Source organism: Staurois parvus, unplaced genomic scaffold (genome assembly GCF_062004578.1).
Source record: "Staurois parvus isolate SC_StPar_1 unplaced genomic scaffold, SC_StPar_1.0 ptg000607l, whole genome shotgun sequence".
NCBI lineage: Eukaryota > Metazoa > Chordata > Amphibia > Anura > Ranidae > Staurois > Staurois parvus.
The window spans coordinates 3,301,124-3,326,688 of NW_028318403.1; the positions used below are offsets into that span (position 1 = coordinate 3,301,124).

At 42.7% G+C, this 25,565-nt stretch overlaps 1 protein-coding gene across 1 annotated transcript in view; it reads right to left on the reverse strand.

Annotated features, from left to right (window-relative positions):
* Positions 1-25,565, reverse strand: part of SLC7A6 (solute carrier family 7 member 6) — a 72,427-nt gene that overhangs the window by 37,679 nt on the left and 9,183 nt on the right. Inside the window, exons 2-3 of the mRNA XM_089692874.1 lie at positions 5,835-6,362; positions 1,664-1,789 (exon numbers count right to left, since the gene is read on the reverse strand). Coding sequence (XP_089549000.1) covers positions 1,664-1,789; positions 5,835-6,342 — 634 coding nt within the window. The 5' untranslated portion in view covers positions 6,343-6,362. The remainder of the gene's footprint in view (positions 1-1,663; positions 1,790-5,834; positions 6,363-25,565) is intronic.

A 25,565-nucleotide genomic window follows, 5' to 3' on the forward strand; every position in this document is an offset into this window, starting at 1 on the left:
ATGGCTTGCTTAAGCCATGGTGCTCATCCTGCAGTGCACGCAGCGGGAAAGGCACATCCACCAAGCAGTTTCAGCTTTCAAAACGGCACTGCGTTGCATGGGAATGGCTTTAATGGCTTTCCAGAACACTGAATGCCAAAGTCCTACTTCTCAATGATAAGGTGCCACTTACTGCTGGGGAAACAGGCTGGCGGAGAGGAGAGGAATGGCGTTCGGCTTAAAACACCACAGCACTACAGGGGCAGGAAACGCCACACAGTACTGCCTCTCCCAAAGCATGGAAGGGGGAGAGAGTTCCAGTAAATCCCCTGCCTGTAAAGAGAGGATGCCCGGGGGACCCCAAACCATAAAAGTGCACAGAAGAGAAAAGAAAAAACTTTGGAAATAGACTCCTCAGGACAGCCATGACAGACTGAAGCTTCCACCACACCAAACTTAAACCTGTATGGTTTTCTGTTACAGGAAACCCATAAACTCAGGTGTTCTGTGGAGGATCCACCTTTTGTGCTAATGTTTTGTAAGTGGAGCCGCATGCTCTTGTGTGCGGACCTGAAAGACAGACAATTTGGCCAGTATGTGATTTTAATTTATACTCATTAGTATAGAGAGGTCTAGTAGATCCGTTTACCATATAACTGGGGTAGGGACTAGGCGTATGTTGCGTATAAACTCCCTCCAAATTCCCATATTATTTTTTGGAACACCGCTGGATTAATAAAAAAAAAAAAGCTTGGTGACAACCAGCACCATACTATGATGTGCAATCAGGAGTCCATTTTATGGACTTGCTCATTAATCATCTGCCCAAAGCTGGAAGTAATGAAGGCTTGTTTGAATATAATAAGAGGCCTGCATGCTGCTTGTCCTCTTGTTACTGGGAAACCAGTCTGATATGCTAGGCTAATATCCTGCAGCTAAGGCAAACCACAGCAAGCAAATGAAGAGAAGTATTCATTTACCAACCATTCTGAAATTCAGGCTCAGGCCCCTCAAACTTCTTTTCCCACAACTCACTGGGTTTCTTCCTAGACATGTCCAGGGAAGCAAAGTTTCTCCGCTTCCCTTTCTCATCAGAGAGGACACAACTAGGAAACTGAGCAAGTGATCTGCAGCCAGGAGAGTGGTCCTCCACTGTCAGAGCCGACATGCAAGCAGCCAGTCCAAACCCTAATAGCGTGCACTTTTCGGGAAGGCACAGCCACTGAGGGGAGCACCCCAAAATCATTACCAGATTACATTAGTTCCGGTGAGATGGCCCGCCTATGTCACTGGGCCTTGGACCCCTACAGCTGTATCAGGATAAGCGCAAGTAACTGTTTGTGAACTGAACTGTTCCTGAAGTAGTGATTCCCAGCTCAACTGTGTTGCTACGTAGTATTCTAGAAACTATGCTATGCAGCCACATACTACCCTGATTAAGCCTCAGAGACATTGCTGCGAAGAGTCCGTATTTGTATAATCATCATAATCCGTTTAGTATTTTTCTGCAGTGTATGAACGCTCTTTGCCATTCTAACCCTGTACTGCTTGAATCTAACTTTGTACCTGTTTAGAGAACTACACCTTACAGTTACTGTCTTTCTGATCATTTGGCCAATTGCCCATCCTGTTACTTAAGCACAATATTTGGAAAACTTCAGACAATAAAATCTGGAACTCTTACCTTGGCACAGTTTAACAATGCCCGTTATGATGATTGCAATTAACGCAATGACTTTGGCGTAAGTGAAGAAATCTTGAACCCGTGTCCCCCATTTCACATATGCACAGTTTATAAAAGTGATGAGACCTGTAGTGACAAAGAAAGTAAAACATCAATTTACCTTATCTGCAGAAAAAAAGATTTACGGTCACACATAAGACATTAGCCGGCCATAAAAGGATCGAATCTTGAGGGATTATCCCATCTACACTGACTGTGTTGATGGGTGAACCAAGCGATTTTCTTTCCTGCAACCCGTGGTTGCAGGAAAGAAAATCGCATCATCTATGGCCTGCCTTGCAATGAGCTGTCAGCACAGAATACTCAATTCAGAGGTGTCTGTGATAAACTCGTCCATTGGGAAGTCTGAGTATGTGTATATGTCTGAGTTATATATATAGCTGGAAACATACCATTACTCACAGATAGACAGTGTGCAAGTTAAAAGATGAATGCTGACTCACTGATCAGCACTCTTTTTCTGGGCTTTTTCAAAGGCCCTTCTACTGGTTCATTTAAAAAAGGAGTCAGGTTATACAGTGCTCAGCACAAAATGAGTACACCCCAACAGATTTGTCAGAAAATGTTTACTTTTCTTTCAGAATCAACATTTTCTATGGAACACTATACTACAAAATACTCCCAACAAATACGGGCCATTGATTGCAAACAAGATTTGTTAATTTGCATGCACAAAAACTTACAAATTCATTCAAGATCATGTTGCAAAAATGAATACACCCCAATGAAAGTCTTAGCAGCAAAGTGAAATTTTAGACAACAATAATTAACATGAATTCAACTACAGGTGAGTCTAATTATTCTTTAGACAGGAGTACAGCAGATAGTGGATTATAAAAGGGTGTTACTTAACAAAGGAAACCCTTCCCATTTCATGTTGTCAGCAATGGCACCACATAGAAGAGAAATGTCACAAGGCCTGAGAAAGAAAATAATTTCATTACAAAAGAAAGGTGAAGGCTACAAGGAGATCAGAAAAGCTTTACTTATCAGTCAGAATACTGTAGCAAAAATGATTCACAAATTTAACAAAGATGGAAGTGCAACCATCTCACAGAGACCTCCAGCCTGTCCATGGAAGTTAACAACTCAACAGGAGTGTCTTCTGATAAGAAGGGTTGAAGAAAATCATCATGCAAGTTCACTGCATTAGCTAAAGAGGTAGAAAGCCAAACTGGGGTGATTGTTTCCCGTGACACAATACAGCGTACACTGGAGAGGAATGGCATACATGGGTGTCGTTCACGAAGGAAGCCTCTCTTAAAGCCCATTCACAAAAAGCCCGCCTAGAATTTACTTGGGCCCATGCTGAAAAAGAAGACGACTACAGGGACTCTGTACTCTGGAGTGATGAGACCAAGATAAAGGTTTTTGGAACGGATGGCTTCAAAACAGTATGGCGTTGCAAAGGGGAGGAGTACAAAGAAAAATGCATGGTGCCTACAGTGAAACATGGTGGTGGCAGTGTCCTCCTGTGGGGCTGCACGAGTGCTTCTGGTGTCGGGGAGCTGCATTTCATTGATGGTATTATGAATTCAGAGATGTACTGCTCTATAATGAAAGATGCTACCATCATTCCGTGCCCATGGTCGTCATGCACGTTTCCAACATGACAATGGTCCAAAACACACATCTAAGGCCACTGTTGCATTTCTGAAGAAGAACAGGGTGAAAGTGATTCAGTGGTCAAATATGTCTCCTGATCTGAACCCAATCGAACACCTATGGGGAATTCTGAAGAGACAAGGTGAGCATCATTCTCCATCCAGCATCCAGGCTCTAAAAGAGGTTGTTTTTGAAGAACAGAAAAAGATAGATGTTGCAATATGTCACCAACTTGTTCATTCCATGCCTAGAAGACTTGGTGCTGTCCTTACAAATCATGGAGGTCATACAAAATACTAGATGTAGTAGTTTTTGTTGTGGGTGTATTCATTTTTGCATCAACTAATTTGAGTAAAACTGAAGATTTTGTAATCTAAATTATATTAACCTTACTTTCATGTAATAAGCTAAACAAATGTTCTATAAAACTCAGTTTTGTCAAAATGTTGGAAATTGTTCCTGTGTACATTGAGATATTGATTAAAATCTTACCTTTCAAAAGGGGTGTACTCATTTAGGCTGAGCACTATACCAAAAAAAGGAACCAAAGTGAGAAGCTAGATTCACACTGCTGAGGTGTGTTACTACAAGTGGCAGCCACTTTGACACTTTCTTTTTTTTTAATGCAGCATACCACTGGTTTGTTGCATTGAAACAAATATGTTGTTGTGTGCTGGCAAGGTGGGTCAGAGTGCATTCAACAAAAACAGCACCACCGTCAGTTTTGTAGTTTACCATGCATTACATTAACACTTTAAAACACCAAATAAATTGTAATAATACAAGTACCGTAACAATGTTTCTCATTGCATACACAAATGCTCAAAAGCCACTCACCTAACAACACTTGGGCTCCCCTCTTTTTTTTAGCTGCTCATCTAAATGAGCCGCAGAATAAAAAAGGGAAAACACATACAATGATACTTAAAGTGTTACTAAACCCAGGACCCTGCATTCACTATATCTGCTCTCCAACAGTACACAGAACATGAAAATGCAATTATTTTAGTAAATATAAACTGCTGAATACCTTTTCTCATCAGCAGTTAGAGCAGTCTTGTGACTTCTATCAGTGTTCAGCAGAGCACTGGTTAAAGCTTGTAGGAGGAGTTTTCTTTCTGCTATAGAAGGATGCAGAACCCCTGACCTCTGTCTGGACAGTGCTAACCACATGCACTCTCCCAACCCCCCCCCCCACCAATACAAAACAAACTGAGCATGTGTAGAGTGTCTCCACAGAGATGTCTTATCAGGATGTAAGAGGGGGACACCGGAAGAAGGGGAGGATGAGAGAAGTCGTAATCAAACTGCATTTTTACACAATGCAGAGGATTACCCCTTAGGTTCCACAGTGAGTATAACAAGCATGCTTTACTGCATATACAGACTGATTTTACTGTTGCGGGTTTAGTAACACTTTAATAGCCTCTTTAGAACAGAGAGCAGATACTGATCTCTGCACAGAGATAGGACATCAGGTGATTACTCATCAATGAGCCCGCATCGATGTGAAACCCGCAGAATGTTCTCTATATACTGCTGCAGAGAACATTCCTGCATAGGTGGACAGCCCTGTCACTAGACCTGCCAAAACCACATGACGAATTTTCTCTTTTCATCACTTTTTTCCCCCCATTTTTTTTAATGAAAATTTTACCTACAGGAAGCGAGAGCACTGAGCTGACCCGGTCAGTATGATCCTTTACTGTCTAATTACAGGCTGTGAAAGGTCCTTACCCCCACTTTGTGGCCTAACCGCAGTGTAGTTTGCAGGGCGGTCACAGACACGGCTAAGCTGTCTGGCAGTACTGGCTGAACAGGTTTACAAATGCCTTGACAGCTAAAAACAGATTATATACGTATGTGTATGTCAATTGTGTATTCTGTCATTTGCCTGAAATTCAACTTTGGCATGTTCTGGTAGCATTTAACTTCTATAATATGCCTTTTATTACTTCTTAATAAAGAAGGGTTTTGCTTTTCAGACAGCTATATCTGGTGTTAAATAGAACACACCTGCCTGATGATATGAAGGCAGAACTGATGAGCTTAGAAAAGAATCATAAATGAAAAAAAAAAAAAAAACTGACAGGAGTTCACCAACGATCCCCACATTTAAAGACTTTTTATGGGTTCCCACTTACAGCTCGGTCACACATGCGGCTAATACTGCCCCTCTGAAAAGTGATCTGCAATGGGTCACAGAGGGCATTTGACAGGTGATGAGGAGGCAATATGTCACCTCCTCACCACCTGTTTTAACTACTGAAATGCCTACCCACTGAGACGCACCAGTCTGCATTGCACACAGTTGCAGGATGGTCCCATTCAATTGATTGGGTTGCATTTGGTGGCAACCCTGCAAAGCAAGCCATCACAGCTGCTGTATGTGTAGAGCCCTGAGCAGATTTGCCCTACCTGGCCACCCATGTAAATAAGCCCCTTAAGTTACAATTTTGTAAAATGACAAAACTAAAACAAACACACAACATAAGAAATTACGTACATACGCAAGCAGCAGCAATGAGTCGGGAGGCCACGTAGGGAGATTCACAGGTAGGGAAGACGGGCTGTACCAAGTAGTTGGCAAAAGTGATGGCAATAACTGCCTGGCTAGTGGGTTCTATGATTAGCAGAGAAGTCCATAGTCTGATGAAGGCCACAAACCCACCAAAAGCCTCAAGGATATATGCATAGCTTGCTCCTGATTTTGTAATTGTGGTGCCAAGTTCTGCATAGCACAGAGCTCCGATCACAGAGAAAATACCACCAACTGTCCAGAGGACCAAGGATAACCCATAAGAGGCAGAGTAAATGAGCACTCCCTTAGGAGACACAAAAATCCCTGAGCCAATCATGTTGCCCACAATAAGACAGACCCCATTGACCAGAGAGATCTCTTTCTTGAGTTGCATGGAATCCTGAGGATTGTGTGAGCCCATGCTGGATTTATTAGTAGCCTCTTCAGGGCTAGAGGAAGTGAGAGGCACCGCCTGGCCTTCCGTCTCCTCCATGATGAAAGTCCAAAGTCAACCTGGAGGAAAAAAACAAAAAAAAAGTCAATTTTTTTCTATTTTTAAATACATATGCAAAATTAAAATATGTAAAAGGTTTTAAAAAAATAATTGACTCCTGTGTGCATGTATGGAAGTTATATCATCCCAGGTGGCCAAAGCTCCCCAACCCAAAAGAAGCCAGTGAGAAGATGTCTGTGCTGGTGAGGGAGCTTCCAGACTAGGCATTCCTTAAGGCAGTGTTCCTCATGGACCCCCAACAGGTCATGTTTTCAGGATTTCCATTATTTTGCACAGGTGATTTGATCAGTTTCACTGCCTTAGTAATTACCACAGCTGTTTCATCTGAGAGAAATCCTGAAAACATGACCTGTTGGGGGTCCATGAGGACTGGAGTTGAGAAACACTGCCTTAAGGGGAGGCAAGCATAGTTCCTCTTTACAAAAATACTATGGTTTCCAGGCACTTCATCAGCTCAGTCTGACTGAAAGCAACAGACAATATCCCTTATCCTGTTCTGTATATGCGTAAAATACGAATTGTAATTTACTGGCACTCGATTTTTTTTTTGTTTTTCAATACATTCTAAGGCCTGTGGTGTGTAAAAATTCCAGGAGGTCTGCAGATTCTGAGATGCTGTAAACACTATGCCTGACGCCCACAATTATTTGGCAGGTATAATTGCTTAGACTAGACATCTTCACCAAATTTGTGATCATATGAAAGAACCTTCAGACCTTCAGGCATACATTTACACTTTTGTTTTAAAGTGGTTGTAAACGCTTGCAAATATCCAGTGAAGTGACTGGCCTCAGGTAATACAGAGATGAAACAAATCCTCCTATGTAAGTTGTACCTGTTTTTCTGAGCGGTCTTTCCCCTACATCCATTCAAAGTGCAGAATTTACACAGGATCTCTAAGCTCTGAAAAGCAAGGGGCGGGGAGCTGAAGTTACATCAGTGTGGAGAGCTCTGAGAGCCCCCCCCCCCCCCCACACTTCACACAGCATACAGGAAAAGAGCTGAGGCTGTCAATCACAGGCTGTGCCCTACCCTGTCACAATCTTTTTTTCTTGGAGTCAGGAAAACGTGACTCATGCTTATTGCAGAGGGACCAGGCTGCGGACAGAAATTACACTTAGTGCTCTGGATTGAGACAAGCACACACACTATAGAGGGATATGCTTTTTTCATATTTCAGGTCTCAGGTTTACAACCACTTTAACATCAGGTGTACCACTAGTTATTGTATCTTGTTATTGCTGTGTATATTTTTCTTTGTTATGCAATTTTATATATGCTTCAAATAATACGTATGCTCAGTACTACTCCCTCAATTTTTAAAATTAAAGCGGAGCTCCACCCAAAAGGGAGCGAGTATCTGAATTTGACAGGTATTTGCTCCCACTTCCACTGCGACTGCCTAGGCGGTCGGAAGCGGAAGTTGTCATCCCTCCCCGTAGTCTTCTGGGACACGTGACAGGTCCCAGAAGACTATGGGGCCATTCAAAAAAGCACAGCGCTTCTCGCACATGCACAGTGGGCACCCAGCTGTGAAGCTGCAAGCTGCCACAGCCGGGTGCCCACACTGAAGATGCCAGCGCCAGGGAGAGAAGATGGCCGGTGAAACCAGCCATGGTGAGGACACTGCTGGATCGAGGGACAGGTAAAGTGGCTGTATTTTAAAAGTCAGCAGCTACTGCTTTTGTAGCTGCTGACTTATTTTTTTTTTTAGGTGGAACTCCGCTTTAACTTTGTACAGCAGCATAGAGGATCCTGGCATTAGATATATCATTAAAACAACCCTGTCAAGAGAAGGGTGGAGGCACCAGGGATTTTAAGCCTGTAATAGAAGCAGAATTATACTTGTCTATCTAATCAGAACAAGGACACCTCACAACCCTGCCACTGGTCATGGACTGTTGGGCTTGAGCTGCTGCTGGACTTCCCCGATTGCCTTTGATGAGATGATACACAGTCACTTTTAATGCATGAGGCTCACATACCTTCCTTGTTCTTCTGTCTCTCAGTACTGGATCACCCTGATCATCAGGAAACTGCATGTCCAAGTGTGTTCCGCCACCCTGTCTTCAGGTCTGGAATCACTCAGTGTGGATTCTCTGTGGACTATTGTCTTTCCTGTTAGTTCAAAGTGCCGTTGAATGTTTTTGTTATTTTTGCGGCAAAAGTAATGTAGCCAGGCAACTAGCATTTTAGAAGGAACAGAAGCCTCTCTGTTTCTCTCATTACAGGTTTCCTAACATTTATTAGCTAGAGCTTTAGGATGGCTGAAAAAAAAAAAAAAAAAAAAAAAAAAAAAGTGTTGCTGCTTTTTAACACAACAAAAGAGCAGAAATGAGAAGAGTAGAGTTTGTTTTGGCAAGAGATACTTTGCACTGTTTGCAGGTAACCATTGTTCTTTGCCAAACTCATATATACACCAGCTGTCTGCAGCACAGCGCCTGGAGACCTAAGCTGGTCATATTTCCAACATGCTCGATCACTCAAATTCGATGTTCGCTCAAAAATGGGCTGTTGCTGTGGCCCACTAATGGTGCGAAATTTGAACAAAAATTCTTAGAAAAGATTTTCAAAAGAAAATTCTTTTGGAATTCGAATTCCGTGTATGGCCGGCTTTAAATGTGAATGCAGCCTACATGCTGGGTGCACGGGAGTCAAGACATGCTGGGTGCACGGGAGTCAAGACATGCTGGGTGCACGGGAGTCAAGACATGCTGGGTGCACGGGAGTCAAGACATGCTGGGTGCACGGGAGTCAAGACATGCTGGGTGCACGGGAGTCAAGACATGCTGCCCAATTAAGACAGCTGAGAACTGAATTTCTAAGAAGATGAGAAAAAGATGGAAGCACATATGATAGCAGGGCAAGCAAGATCACACGTCGCAATACTGGAGGGGTCTTTTCGGAAAGTAAATCTGCGATAATATGCAAATATGCTGTGCACACTTGCACATTATGGCAAAAGTTCCCAGGGAGCTGAAAAGTTTAACCACTTCCCGTCCGGCCCATGTATATAAACGGCCGGATGGGAGCAGTGCAGGAGCGGGTTGCTGTTCATAAACGGCGCCTGCCTGTTTGGACTGGGAGCTCACGGCACCGCTATCCGATGCCTGCTGTGTCCGGAGGACACAGCAGAACATCAATCCCTGTACGAGACCTCTGTGTGAGGTCCCGATCATGTGATCACGGATTGGCCAATCAGTGATCACATGAATAGTAGTAAGCAAGATGTCCCTTTATGACATCATTGCTTACTACGTGTGAAATCTGTGAAAGATCACATGGTACAAGGCTATTCACAACAGCCTTGTACTATGTGACAAACTATAACCAATCACAGCTCACACAGTATTTCTCAATGGCTGCAAGAACGCAGCCAGAGAGAAGGAGAAATTATTGCTTTTACAGCCTTTATGGGTGTAAAAGCAATCAGTGTAAAAAAACAATCATCAACACCCACAAGTAGTACAGTGTCACTATGGTGATACGGTACTGCTCGGGTGACTGTATGTTAAAAAAAACCACAACAATATAAAAAAATTAAATAGAAATTGTAAAAAAATTATTTTTTTAATTATAATTTTTGGTTATAAACTAATTTGGGTTTTTTTTTTATTAAAAAGATAACCAAATAAATGTTGCCCAATATTTATGAAGAAAGATTATTTATTTGCAACATTTTATAAGAAAAACACTTTTTTCAACATTTTTGGACTTTTTCATTCATATAGCAAAAAAAAAAAAAAAATCCCAGTGGTGCATAAATGCCAAAATCAAGTTTTATCGGTCTCAAAAAAAATGCTAAAAAATTCATATGGGTACAGCTTTGCATGACCGCGCAATTGTCATTCAAAGTGTGATAGCACTGAAAGCTGAAAATTGGCCTGGACAGGAAGGGCGTAAAAATTTCCGGATTTGAAGTGGTTAAAGTATGTATAGCCAAAGTACAAACACATGGTACTTTGCTACCATGTGTTCTGGCATGCATGTTAACGAGGTGCATTAGGGTGCCATTACTGGCACTGCTGCGTGCTCGCAAAAAGGAATGTGCGTTATTTTTGTGTGATGTGGGAACAAGCGCAATTTTGCACTCCTTCCTGAATTGCACAAATGTAAACCTAGGCTTACTATCCCAGTAAACTCCCAAAGGAAGATGAATTTCCCTTTTAGACAGTTGTCCCCTGAACAGGTTTCTCTTCACCATTTGTATGGGCGTTTAGCCATGCAGGGAATCCCAGTGGCAAGAATCTACAGATTCCTTCAGCTGTAGATGACATCTGCGTGCGGATAGACCATATGCAAAAAGGACAGGCTGCTGCAGCTATTTGTGACTATTTGCATTGCCAGTGATTACCTGTGGCGATTGCAGCCATCTACCCCAGTTGCAGAGATCAGTAGCCTCTTGCCTCTGTGATATGCAGCATGGATAAGCTCCTGTTCAATAGGTGCCTACAATTTTGGACTCCCCATCATTTCCTTCTTCTGTGACGATGGTCATCAGGACAAACTGAGGAGGTGAATCTCCACAACGTGGCACAGACCGCAATAAATACGTAACAGAAAGGACATAACACTCCCATTCTATCCAAACCTAAAAACAAACAACCAAAAAAGAGATTCTAGAGATTCACTTTAATTCCACTTTAAATATAAGCCACTGCAATAGTGGGAAAGGAACGTAATGAGTGTTAAAGATGCAAAATAAACTGGTCTTTTCTACAAATGCCATTTAAAAAAAAAAAAATGTCCCTTTAATTTTGTTGAAACTTATCCCCATGTTAGCTGGTTGTAGTGCAAATCCATAACACAGAATGAGAGTATCTGAATGCCTTTCCCTGGCAGTACTTGCAACACACTGATGGCAGAAGTCACAATATGCCACAATTTGTACATTTCATTAACGCCCCATGTTGCAGAACACCTACAGCTGCAGTCTCTGTCACACATTCTCCTTTCAGTCCTTATGTAAAAGGATCAGGAATGGACATCTAAGTAGGGCAGCCAGGAACCACATTACAATGTCAAACAATGACACAGGGTGTTTACACACCAGTAGTATACATAGCTGCTCTACAGGAGTATAAAAGATAAATGGCAGTCCTGGAGAGCTCTATGGTCATATAAACATACAAAACCCATAACAAACTATATATACACACAATTCATATACCATCATGGCTGCTCATAGAGGACAACTGAATAAAAAGACAGGATCCCAGAAAGTTTATCAGAGCCCAGACTGTGTTTATCAACTATTCACATATTTGTAACAAGCAGTAAAAATGTTAAACAAGCCAGTCCTGACCTCTCTAGCGGCTTTTAGGGCTCATGTACACGGGGCGTTTGGAAAACTCTTTTGAATGATGGAAACTGACTGCTGGAAAACGTAGGTTAAAAAACGTCAGTTTTGCCGCATTTATGTGCATTTGCATTTAGAAGCGTTTTTAAAAGATAACCTCAGGAGACCTTCCCAAATGCTCAGAATGCACTGAAAAATAGTAAAAAAAAATGAAAAAATGTACTTTTTCAGACATTTTGAGAGAAATAGAGAGAGAGAGAAGCAGAGAGAGCAGTATGTGTTATATTGTAAAGTGCTGAGCAAACTGTTGGCGCTATATAAATCCTGTATAATAATAATAATGTGTTGAGATGACCTGTCTTTTCTGGTTGTATTCATTGTGGATCCCATCATGAGCATAATGCGGCACGTTCTACCATTTGTTCAAGCGAAACCTGGAACTGACTGTGCTGGTGTGCTAGATCCATTTGAATACAAAAAACACTTTGCATGCATTTCTGATGATCAAAAAAGGCTCTGGACATCATCTGGACATGGAACAGTTAAAAAAAGCTTCTAAACGCAAACACTTATAAATGTGGTTAACCGCGTTTACAAGCATTTGGTGTCTAAAACGCTGGTAATATCTACTCCTGAACGCAAGTTTGGTGCGTTCAAAAAACCGACTGTAAACCACTGTGTAGAGAGAAAACAGGTGGCGCACACACCTAGTGCATTATCCAAGGTTTATTGTGGGAATGAAATAATAAAAACATACTCACAGATGAAGCATGTATCTAAAAAGCATAGAAAAATGACAATGGCCACAACGGCAGGCAAGGTGTTCTGTCAGTGCGGTCAAATGACTGACGCGTTTCGGGGACGAATCCCTTTCCTCAGAGGTGATGACCAACCTCTGATGCTGATGTATGATGTATGGAAAGAAAGAGCCTCGCTGTTGATGCCTCTGTACATGGACACATAGGAAAACATTAGGGAGAGTTCAGGGGCTGCTGAAAAAGACACTGAACACCTCCTGATCATCAGTTTATTAGCTGCAGTGTACATGAGCCCTAAATGTGACGTCATTCTCAAAGATCACAACAGAGATTCTAGGGGTCCATTCACAATGCAAGCTGTGTGCTACAGACGCCGGTGTTGTGATGATTTGGCCCAAGTTAGGTTGCAGGGCGCTAAACAGCCCATTCAAAATCAGTGGGCTGAATCATACCATGCTGCAAATATAAATGGGGCAGGTTGCATTTTCCTGCCAAGCACAGGACACCATACACTGTACTACATGCATTGCTCCTGCATGCATTGGGGAGCCATTCACAATGAATGGCAAAACAGCGCAGCAACACCAACACATGTAACATATGTTACATTAACGCTCACTGGTGTGAATGGGCCCTTACACCTCGGTCACATCGGGTGCGACTTGCCAATCACATGGAAAGTCGCGCACTATTGTCCGAAATTACAGCGGTCATATCGGTGCGATTCCAACTTGTTCAGAGCCACACCGATTTCTAAAGTAGTGCATGCTGTACTTCAGGTGCGACTTGTATAGATATCTGGGTCTTGCAAGTCCCACGTCAAGCTGGAATACCTTCTGACTTTGAAATCGTGCGACTTCCAGTGAAGTTGTACAATTTCAAAGTCGGATCTGTGTGACCGGGGTGTTAAAGCAGAATGAAAGCAGTAAGACCCAGTTCACATATATGCAGCTGTGTGTGCCGTGGGTACGGCAGACCATTCATTTGTGGGCTGCTGTGTCTGCATGTTCTGCAACGGGAAGGTCCCTGCACCTTTTTTAAAATGCGGCCGCATGGAAACCGCAGAACACCCACTTTGCCTCCTCCTACCTATGCTGCATACAGTTTATAAGAGACAGCTGTGTAAATACTTTGTTTAGGTTAGATGTAGACATGGGTTTAAATCTACCATTCCTTTGAAGCATGATCTGCACTTGGTTTTAACCCCACTTTTGTCAACAAATGCGCCTTGTACGCGGCTGTGGGTTTTTGTGGCACGTCCCCATTTGCCTAAATGTTTTTGCGTTTGGCAGGCTTGCTGTGTGCTACATGTTGCTATAGACTTTGCTATAGGCGTGAAGTACCTTGGCTGTGACATCTAAACACCCCTGTACTCTACCTATTGTAGTTTAAGAGAGGGCAGTTGGCGGGCAGCAAAAACGCATCTCAACTGCCCATTTTACCACCTCCAACCTCATGTCTATATTTGTCTGTATTTTGGAAGCTGTGATATCACCTGCTGGCTTCCACTGCCCCACTGATTTTGGCATTCCCTCTACTCTGTCAGTGAGCAGCTGCTGCAGGGGAGGGGAGGGAGTGCTGATATCAGAGTGGCAATGGAAGCCTGCAGGTAACGTCATGGCTCCAAGAATTCAGTCCCATGGTCTGGATGCAGCAGTTGTTTAGCTGAAGATGTTCTAGCAGCCTCCTTCAAAACCAACTGAACGATCAACTTTTGTGGAACAGAGTGGAGCCGGCATGGGCCACCCACTGAGCACAGGGTATATCTAGCCTTAAGGGCTGGTTCACAACATGCCCACACATGAATCACACAGGAACGTGCTGTGCGCTCCTGCGTGATTCAGACCGCATGCAAAATGCACTCCATTTGCGATATGCAGAGGGTGTCAATAAAAAGTTAATGACCCTCCAAATGCAGGTTGCAAAATGCAGTGTGTTTGCTCGCACCAGATCGCATGTTACTTTTGTACCATGTGATCTGGTTTTCAGTGCGTTTTAAAAAGTACTGCATGCACTACGTTTCGTGCGGTGTGGTGCGATTTTAGCCCATTCAAAATGAATGGGCTGAGATCACACCGCACAGAACCACATGTGAATCACACAAGAACGCACAGTGCGATCCTGTCCAATTCACGTGCAGCTATGGTGTGAACCGGCCCTGAAGGCTGAAACCTGTATAACCATAATATGCCTTTCCTCCAGGTGATCAAGAGTGAGCACTGCTACCAGGTATCGCTATACTTATTGGGAACCCTAACCGAACCCAAACCGAACATTGGGTGTGTTTAGTAGAGAAAAAAAAATGGTGTTTTCAACCACTCACTAACATTACTTTCAGAAAACAAAAAATGACATAATTATTATGCAAACTAATCTTAAAGAGACTCTGTTGTTAAGGAGAAGTGTTGTTTACACAGAAAAATAAAACTCTCCCCCTCCAGGCCTTCTCTGTTCTTTTTAGAGTAAAGAAACACGCTCTTCTGACCCTGAGGCTACAGAACACATCTATGGTGTCAGGGATCAGATCTCCATAGATATTTTGCAAACTGAAGTGGTTTCCAGCAATCGCATTTCTATGAAATCCCATTCACTTACTTCCAGGACAAGTTTGCTCTGTATAAGGCCAGCTGTGGTCGATTTTAGCTTATTATTTATTTCAGATACTTATATAGCGCCGTCAATTTACGCAGTGCTTTACATATATATTGTACATTCACATCAGTCCCTAACCCTCAAGGGGCGTACAATCTAAGGTCCCTAACCTACATTCATACCAGGGATGTTGAAGTCCTATCGCCCGACGTCCGGGACATGTAGTTCCGGGCGCCAGGCAGCTAGTTTCTTTTCTTTACCTTAAGCCCTGCTGCGGGAAAGCATTTGGGCAGCAGTGCTGCCACCTGAATGTTTCCATACAATGCCAGCCTAAATGCCCCCCCCCCCCATGTGAAGCTTCCCTTCGCCCACTGTCTCCCAGGCTCCGCTTGCCCATCTGCGGGCCTGGGACCGGCTCACTGCCAGCAGCACATCAGCTCCCCTCCCATTCTTGTCCTGACCCAGAAGTTATGAGATTCCCGGCAATTGAGGCCGGGAAAGAATGTAATGCAGTGCGATGTGCACTGCATTACATTCAGGGAGCACAGGGGAGACATCCAGGGTCTTTTAGACCCTGGATGTCTCAATAAAGAGAACCTGACACCAAAAAAATAATCACGTAGGGGACACTGTCCCCTATGTGATGAAAAAAGTTTTTTCTTTTAATTGTAAAAAATGAAAGTTACACCCAAGCACATTACAACCCCCCCCAAAAAATTGAGCCGTCCCCCACATATATGCATGTACAAACGTAAAAGCACACGCTGGGGCGCCTACGCATATAAATGTCGACTGCAATACACGTTACATATCGAAAGAATGAGAGCAATAATTCTAGCACCACACCTCCTCCGTAACACTATACTGATGACCTAGAAGGGGCTTTAAAAGAATCACCTTTTAGACCCTGGATGTCTCAATAAAGAGAGCCAGACACCAAAAATCATCACATAGGGGACACTGTCCCCTATGTGATGAAAAAAAAAAAAAAGTTTTTTCTTTTAATTGTAAAAAATGAAAGTTACACCCAAGCACATAACAACACCCCCCCCCCCAAAAAAAAAAAAATTTGAGCCCTCCCCCACATATATGAACGTACAAATGTAAAAGCACACGCTGGGGCGACTACGCATATAAATGTCGACTGCAATACACATTACATATCGCCAGAATGAGATCAATAATTCTAGCACCACACCTCCTCCGTAACACTATACTGATGACCTAGAAGGGGCTTTAAAAGCGTCACCTATAGAAAATATAAGGCACTGAAGTTTGTTGACATTTCATGAGCGCACGCAAATTTAAGGTTTGACAAGTTGGATATCTATTTACTCGATGCAACCTCGTCTTTTATATTTTACAAACAAATAGGGCAATGTATTGCTTTTTTGTGCCCTAAAATTAACTAACCTGTATTTTGTACTGAAATTTTCCAGTAATATACGACATAAAAAATTGGAACTACCATTACTTTGTTCTCTAGGGTCTCTGATTTCAGAAAATATATCATGTTTGTGTAATCTGCAGGCCTAAAATGATTTTAATCTTGTGCAAAAAATGCAAAAACGGCTCTGGCAGCGAAAGGGATAAAGGATAAGCCAGACACTCCCCTTTGCTGACGAGCAACCAATCACTGCTCATTACACCGCAAGGTCTCACTGCTGCCTGCTAGTCCCCGGGTGCGGTGCTGGAGACAGGCAGGGAGGGGAGCAGGAGATAAACAGAGCAATGTTAAAAATATTAAACGTTTAAGTCCCCATAAAGCCCATTTTGTGGTTAAAACATTCCTAATATCACCTTCGATTTAAATACTGTTTTGGTTAAAAAAAAATGTATTTATATCTGGACAAGTAGATTGTCACAAGGGACAAGTATATTGGGATACTGATTTAGTCCCTTGGACAAGTATTTTTTTCAAAAATTTCCACACCCCTGCATACATACACATACAAAGGGCCAATTCAGACAGGAGCCAATTCACCTACCAGCATGTCTTTGGAGAGTGGGAGGAAACCGGAGTGCCCGGAGGAAACCCGCGCAGGCACAGGGAAAACATGCAAATTCCAGGCAGGTGGTGCCATGGTTGGGATTTGAACCAACGACCCTGGTATCTGCAGGTAATCAGCAATGGCAGCCTATTGGTCTCAAAGGATTCCTTTAAAAAAAGATAGAGAACATACACTATAAAAATACACATTCTCTGTACCTATAGTGCAGTCTTCAGTATGTGCCAAAATCATATGAGTAATTTACAAAGGAGTATACAGCCACAGAAGATCAAATTCTAACACTGTGCTCCAAATCCTGACAAATTTTCTCAATTCCATGTCAGAAGCCGAACACAAAATCCTGTGCCTGATGCTTATGTGTGATCCAATTAAACTGGTAAGGGGCCATGAACTGAGAACATCCTGGGGCCCATGCTACAATTATTCCAGCACTGGAGCCTGCACATACCTGCAACAGACTATAATGCCCCGTACACACAATAAAAAAATTGTACGAAAAATTTTGCGGAACCACTGATCGAACGATTTTCTCTTCGTTGATGAGCAGGATGTTTTAACCGATAACGATATTGTGAACGAAAAAAAAAAAACCGGTTGAACAACAGTGAAACATTTTGTCATTTCACATACGAACGACCAATTTTCTATGCGGTGGTATGAAGTTCGTACAAAAAAAATCTATCAAGCGCTATCACGCATGAGCGGAAACAGAAGATGACTCGGATGTTTATGTCCAAGGAATCTTCGTAAACACGAACAAAAAATCCAAATGTTAAAAGTAGATTGGCCCAATGAGATGATGAAAGCAGAATTCTGCATATTATATTTTATGTATCACTATTTATGTATATAGGTCATGGAATAAACGATATTATACTCATTGCTGGTCATTGTTGTGTATATCGCTCGTTCTGGCCGGAAGGGCGTGGCTACAAGGTCACATGCACACCGCATCACTTCCATTTGTATGGAAGATGTCAACACTACGGATTGCCCGAACAATTTTTTTAAGATTGGTTAATGTGGGCCACGATTTTGACCAGCAAACGAACGCCTCTCGGTCGTCGGATGACCGATCAGTCGATTTTGTAACCGTGTATTCCCACCTTAAAGACTCTGCTGTTATTCCTCATTAATAGTTGGGGCCGGGGAGGGAAACAGGCAGTTGAGCCACGAAGCTACTGCCCTAGAATTACTGATATCAGGTCCATGGAAGCGATCAGGTAGATCTTCAGCCGATAGATCGCTTTTGTCCAAAAGCTGACAGTCGGCTTGTAATGTTTACACAAGTTATTTGGGGGCCTTCTATTTGTGGAAGTTATGTTTTGCCTTGGCAATGTGAGCCTTGCATATTGTAATGCTGCTTACATTGACATAGCCATGGCAATATATAAACAATAAAAACGCTAGGGGGTCGATTTACTAAAACTGGAGAATGCAAACTCAGGTGCAACTCTGCATAGAAACCAACCAGCTTCCAGGTTTTTGGGGGTTTTTTTGGTGAAAGCTTAATTAACCGAGCTGAAGTTAGAAACGGATTGGCAACCATGCAGAGCTGTACCAGATTTTGCACTCTCCAGTATTAGTAAATCAACCTCTAAGGCAGTGGTTCTCAACCTTCCTAATGCCGTGACCCTTTAATACAGTTCCTCATGTTGTGGTGACCCCCAACCATAAAATTATTTGCCCAGTAATTATAATTCATGAGTGTCGTTTTACCTCCAATACTGCTGCTTTCAGCACAGTAGCTGCTTTTAACAGAGTAGCTGCTTTCAACACAGTAGCTGCTTTCAACACAGTAGCTGCTTTCAACACAGTAGCTGCTCTTTACACATCGGAAATATGTGTTTTCTGATGGTCTTAGGTGACCCCTGTGAAAAGGTCATTCGACCCCCAAAGGGGTCGCGACCCACAGGTTGAGAACCACTGCTCTAAGGGCTCATGTACACTGCAGCTGATAAACTCACGTTGAGGAGCTGTTCAGCATTTTTCTCAGCAGCCCCTGAACTCTCCCTAATGTTTTCCTATGTGTCCATGTACACTATGTCGTTTACAGGCGTTTTTTTGAACGCAGAAAACTTGCGTTCAGGAGTAGATTTTATCAGCGTTTCAAACGCCAAATGCGTGTAAACTTAGCTAACCGCGTTTATAAGCGTTTGAATTTTTTTTTTTTTTTTAACTCTTCCATTTCCAGATGCTGTCCAGAGCCTTTTTGCATCATGAAAAATGCAAGTGTTTTTCCGGTACTCAAATGGACCTGGTACACCATACTTTGAGGTTTTGCATGAAAGAAAATATGTTTCTCGACTGCTGCAATAATTTCTGCACAGAAATGAGCTGGAACACATCCAAACACCACAAAAAAAAAAACAGCTAATCTCAACACATACTGCTCTCTCTGCTTCTGCTCTCTCTATTTCTCTCAAAATGTCTAAAATAGTTAATTTTGTACTGTTTTTCAGCGCATTTTGGAAGGTCTCCTAAGGTTATCTTCAAAAAACGCTTCTAAACCACAAACGCTCGTAAACGCGCATAAACGCAGTATGCAAACATGGCTAAACTGGCGTTTTTAGCCACGTTTTCCAGCAGTCAGTTTCCATCGTTCAGAGGTGTTCTGTGTACATGGAGCCTAAATGTCTCACGGTGTATACAAGAGGTCTGGTGCTAATGTCATTGATGGACAGCAGCAAAAACGATGACCACTGATCACATCTTCAAGGAAGAGAAGAGGTGCATTAGCTTGCAGCAATAAAGAGGCACAGTGGGCAAGTAAACAGCATTAAGCCCGTGTTCACACTTCTGTGGTGCGGCATATCACATGTGATCCGCACCACATTCCTGTGTAAATCACATGCGAATTCTGTGCGGTGCGATTCGAGTCATACATTATGCCTTAACCCTTTGAGGACCGTAAGATTTTGGAACGCCAAAAGAATCAATTTTTTTGTTTTTAAAGTTCGTACACTTCAGTTGCTGTAACTAAGCCATTTCATGAAATAATTGGCAAAAAGCTAGATCCATTTGTTGATAAGAACTAATATTTTGACTCAAACCAAAAAAAAAAAAAAAAGAAGAAGAGTTTTAAGTTCTTAATCAGATGATACACGCAATTAAAAATATGGGACAAATACGTCCCTTGGTCCTCAAAGGGTTAAATCGCACCACATCCACACCAAAAAAGGTGCAGGTCCCTTTTTTTGGTCTGTACTAGAATCAGATTGCATGGATATTCACACCTATGCAATCCAATTCTGCAGATCGCACCGCGTTTTGTGAACCGATTTTGGGGTGTTGTTAACATACACACCTGCAGCAGTCCGCATGAACGAGGTGCGATTGTGATGCGGTTTAAAATTCAAACAGAAACCGCTGCAAATTCCGCACCACATCAGTGTGAACCCAGACTTAATGTGTTTAATCTGCAATAAGAATACAGCACTGGTGGCAGTTGTAAATAGGGGGGAGTGGTGGAGGGTCGGCTTTAGGCTCAGCAGTGTAAACAGGTCCTTGTTTACCATGCAGTCTTTTGTTATGGAAGCAGGAAATCCCTAGACTTCCCTGTTTTCTGAATAATCAACTGACAAAGCAAGGGCCACCTGTTTAAAGACACACCCAGACATAGAAGGACACCCTCCCTCCTGAGTCTTCAATCCATTGTCTCTGGGATACCATCTGTCACTGTGACACTGTCCCAGGATTACACAGCTTTCAATGAGATTGGCAGTGCAGATGAAGTTCTGTGGAACCCCAAAAATAGATTCCTACCAAAATGTTCCTCTTCCAAAAGGGCCATAAGGGATGGATTTGCACTGTTTGCGGTGCATTAAGGGCTCGTTCACACTTGGCTGTTTTACCAACGCTTGCCAAACGCCCCTATAGCGTTTGGCAAGCGTTGGTCCGGCGTTTGTAGAGCGTTTTAACGCTCAGCAAACGCTGCATGCGCGGTTTAGCGGAGGTTGCTAGGTGTTTGCCGAGCGTTAATAACACCCCACAAATGCCTTTAATGCAGTTTGAGTGGTGTTACCCGCTCCGCAAATGCCCTGCAACCGCACCGCAAACGCCAGCCGGGCGTTTGCAGAGCGGCACCATGGACGAGAATAGGAGGCTTCAACGCCTCCTGACTCGACCAGAGGCGTCCGTTTTGCCGCGATGCAAATGCTCCCGTTAGAACAGCACCATGTGCTGTAATGTGCAGAATTGGCAGAGGCGTTTGGGAAGCGGTAAAAACGCTTTCCAGATTCTGCATGTAGTGTAAAAAATGGCAACACTTTGTGGCAATTTGTATGCACTCATGCTGCACCAAGTCAGCTTGCAGGTGAGTGGGCAGTGGGCGGTAAAAATGCAGATCAACCGCATATTTCTACCACTCCCTGGCTGCATTTATGAAAGGAGCCAAACTACTTTGCTCAGGGCTGCATGAACATGTTCAGCTCACACAGCCCCCACAGAAACCTTAGGAAACCGTTGACAGGTTAGCCAGTTGCTATAATCAATAGGTCACAGTGGGTCTTATAAAGTATGAAATATCGGCAACTAGGTGAAGTGAAAATGTCTATTTTAAGCAAGGAGTAAAAAATTCCATAGAACAACCAACACCAACGTATTTCAGTCGAGAAAATACCTCATTCATAGCTGGCTTCAAAGGCTACGTTCACACTTGACTTTATTTCTAACTCCTGGCAACACATGACACACAGTAAAATAGAAGCTACGCTACAGGACAAGGTCAAAAAAATATATAAAAATATGGCAACCTTGGGTCTCTTATTTTCTTCCCCCAAATTTTGATGATTCATTGCTTGAACCATGAATAGAGGCATGTCAGACCCGCTTAAGCTGTGGTTCACCATTTTCTGCATATAAGGACCCCTGGGAAACCCTGCTATTCCCCACCCAATATTTTGTCTATCTTCACCATTTCTGGCTCTTAAGGTAGAAAATCGACCGATCAGTCATCCGATGATTGAGAGGCGTTCATTCGTTGGTCGAAATCATGGCCCACATTAACCAATCTAAAAAAATTGTTCATCGGGCAATACGTAGTGTTGACGTCTTCTGTACAAGTGGAAGTGATGCGGTGTGCATGTGACCTTGTAGCCACGCCCTTCCAGCCAGAACGAGCGATATACACAACGATTCCCAGCAATGAGTATAATATAGTTTATTACATGACCTATATACATAAATAGTGATACATAAAATATAATCTGCAGAATTCTGCTTTCATTATCTCATTAGGCCAATCTACTTTTAACATTTGGATTTGTCATGTTTACGAAGATTCCTTGGCCATAAACATCCGGGACATCTTCTGTTTCCGCTCATGCGTGATAGCGCTTGATAGATTTTTTTCCGTACGACAGTCATACCACCGCAATCGGTAATTCGTATGCGAAACAACAAAATTTTTCACTATTGTTCAACCGGATTTTTTCGTTCACAATATCGTTATCGGTTAAAACACCCTGCTCATCAACGAAGAGAAAATTGTTCGATCAGTGGTTCTGCAAAATTTTTCGTACGATTTTCTTGACTTGTGTATGGGGCATTAGGCTTCATGTACACAAGCAGCTCCTAAACTCCAGTTTGGGAGCTTTTGGCATTTTATTTTGCCAAAGCTCCTAAACTCCACTCCATAAAAGCCTGTGTGTCCATGTACACATAGGCTTTTAGCAGAGTTTAGGAGCAGCAGAGTTTAGGTGAGGTTAAACACCCCTCTCCTGAATGCGGAAGAATCATGCTCAGGATAGGAACGTTTTGACCGCTGGAAACTGTAAAACGCACCAAAATCACAGTACCGCAGTTGCCGCGGTTTTTCTGAAATTTGCGTTTTCCTGCGGCTGGTGGTCAGGGTAGGCTTGTGTACATGGAGCCTTATTCTTCATCTCAATGGCTTGACAAGTTTATACAACGGCTGTCCTTTCATGGCTTGGATATACCTGCCTGCAATACCATCTGATCAGGAAATCAGACTCATAACTTTGTACATGACTTTATTCTCTATACTATCAGGGTGTGCTCAGTACTTTGTACTAGTGTCATATCTTATGACCTTCATCATTGTTCATTGCAAATCAGATCATCTGTACTACTTAATTGTTTAAAATAAATATACTGAATGAGAGAAGTGTATTAAAGTGGAACTAAACCCATCAATTTAACGGTTTCAAAAAAAGTTACTTTCTCGGCATGCCAGGAATGCCAACTGTCACATTTGCTTGTGTTCTCAACCAAACTGTCAAACCATCAAATATCTGGTGTCATAACTGATCACATGTGCAGCATCATGGCCGTTGCAGATCAAACACAGACTAAGATGGCAGCTTCCTTGGCTCAAAAGGATAAGAGGGTTTAGTTCCACTTTAACAAGAACATTTGTTGTTGTCCCAGAATGCTTCCATAATTTTCAAACCATTGCCTGTAGGAATGTCAGTTGGAAGTTTAATGGCAGTTGGAAGTTGAATGGCAGTTATAGAGAAAAAGATTTGTATCCACTTCCATTCTAGAGCAATTTTGTTCTAGTTTTTGCACAGTTGTTAAATCTGCAGTTTGCATGTTCAGAAAATATTTAATGTTCCGATGGTAACTATGCGGCTCAGAGACCCTGTAGAATAAAATGGTGGCAGTTACAATTTACAGTATGTTGCACATCTACATTTTTTAGAAAAAAAAAAACACAAAAATTAATTGTATTGAACATGAACACTAAACCTCTATTCTCGGTTTTGGTCCAGGATCACATGACTGATGCTATTTGGAGTCATATGATCTTAACGGTGGGTAGGACCAGCCTGTCCTGACAAAAGAGACAATGACAGGAGGAATGGATGTCAGTCACTCTCACCCACCCCTCAGACCCTCAGCTGTGTACATCACCAGCAGCACCACCTGATGGGGCAGATAAGAGTGTTTGATTGACAGTGGCTCCTCCTGTAATAGCCATTCATGGCAAGGAAGGCTGGTCCTGCCCACTGCTGTTCAGATTTGAAAACAAAGGCAAAGTAAGCCATATGGAGGGCTTTACAGAATGTGTACTCAAGGTGGCAACACTAAAGAGGAAAGATGACCCTGCAGATCATTGCCACCATCAACAGAGGTCACTGGCGGGATCAACAAGTATTTTTAGCCAAAATGAATTTTTGAATTATTTAGAGTATTTTTAAATTATAAGAAAAAAGATACAGAATGATATACAAGCATATTACAGAAACCCTCAGAGGTTTGTTGGAGAACACTGGTGAACAAACAGCATCATGAAGGCCAAGGAACACACCAGCCAGGTCAGGGATAAAGTTGTGGAGAGGTTTAAAGCAGGGTTAGGTTATAAAAAAATATCCCAAGCTTAGAACTTCTCATGGAGAACTATTCAATCCATCATCCAAAAATGGAAGGAGTATGGCACAACTGCAAACCTACCAAGACATGGCTGTCCACCTAAACTGACAGGCCGGGCAAGGAGACCATTAATCAGAGAAGCAGCCAAGAGGCCCAAGGTAACTCTAGAGGAGCTGCAGAGATCCACAGCTCAGGTGGGAGAATCTGTCCACAGGACAACTATTAGTCGTGCACTCCACAAATCTGGCCTTTATGGAAGAGTGGCAAGAAGAAAACCATTGTTGAAAGAAAGCCAAAAGAAGTCCTGTTTGCAGTTTGTGAGAAGCCATGTGGGGGGCACTGCAAACATGTGGAAGAAGGTGTTCTGGTCAGATGAAACCAAAATTGAACTTTTTGGCCTAAAAGCAAAACACTATGTGAGGCGGAAAACGAACACTGCACATCACCCAGAACACACCATCCCCACTGTGAAACATGGTGGTGGCAGCATCATGTTGTGGGATGCTTTTCTTCAACAGGGACAGGGAAGTTGGTCAGAGTTGATGGGAAGATGGATGGAGCCAAACACAGGGCAATCTTAGAAGAAAACCTGTTAAGAGTCTGCAAAAGGCTTGAGACTGTGGCAGAGGTTCACCTTCCAGCAGAAGGAGGACCCTAAACATAGAGCCACAGCTACAATGAAATGGTTTTGATTAAAGTATATTCATGTGTTAGAATGACCCAGTTAAAGTCCAGACCTAAATCCAAATTTTAATATGAAGCACCATTGCAACTGTAGATCTAAGTGTGCCATAAGGCCTCCTTTACACAAGTGGCAATCATTACCACTCCTCTGTACAAAAGCAATCTTCGGTAGACATCTTTTCAGAGGCAGTTTACAGGCATTCAGGCAACAGTACAGGCACCTTTGAATGTCTCTTTTATTCAACTGAAGCAAGATTTTGCATTAAAATACTGCATTGTGAGCCAAACAATTGGCTCTGGTTGTGGCTCAACCCCATTAACTTCAATGAGCAAGTTTGACAAGTAGTGCCACCTGTCAAACTCGATATGCCAGGTGAAAAATGACTGCACCATGGCCACAGCAATCTATACTCATCTGAGTGGCCACCATGTTTGTTTGGAGGTAGTCATAGGGAGGTAAAAACATGGATCAATCACATGTTTACCGCCCCCTCGCTGCTCATGCACATTAAGACAATAACC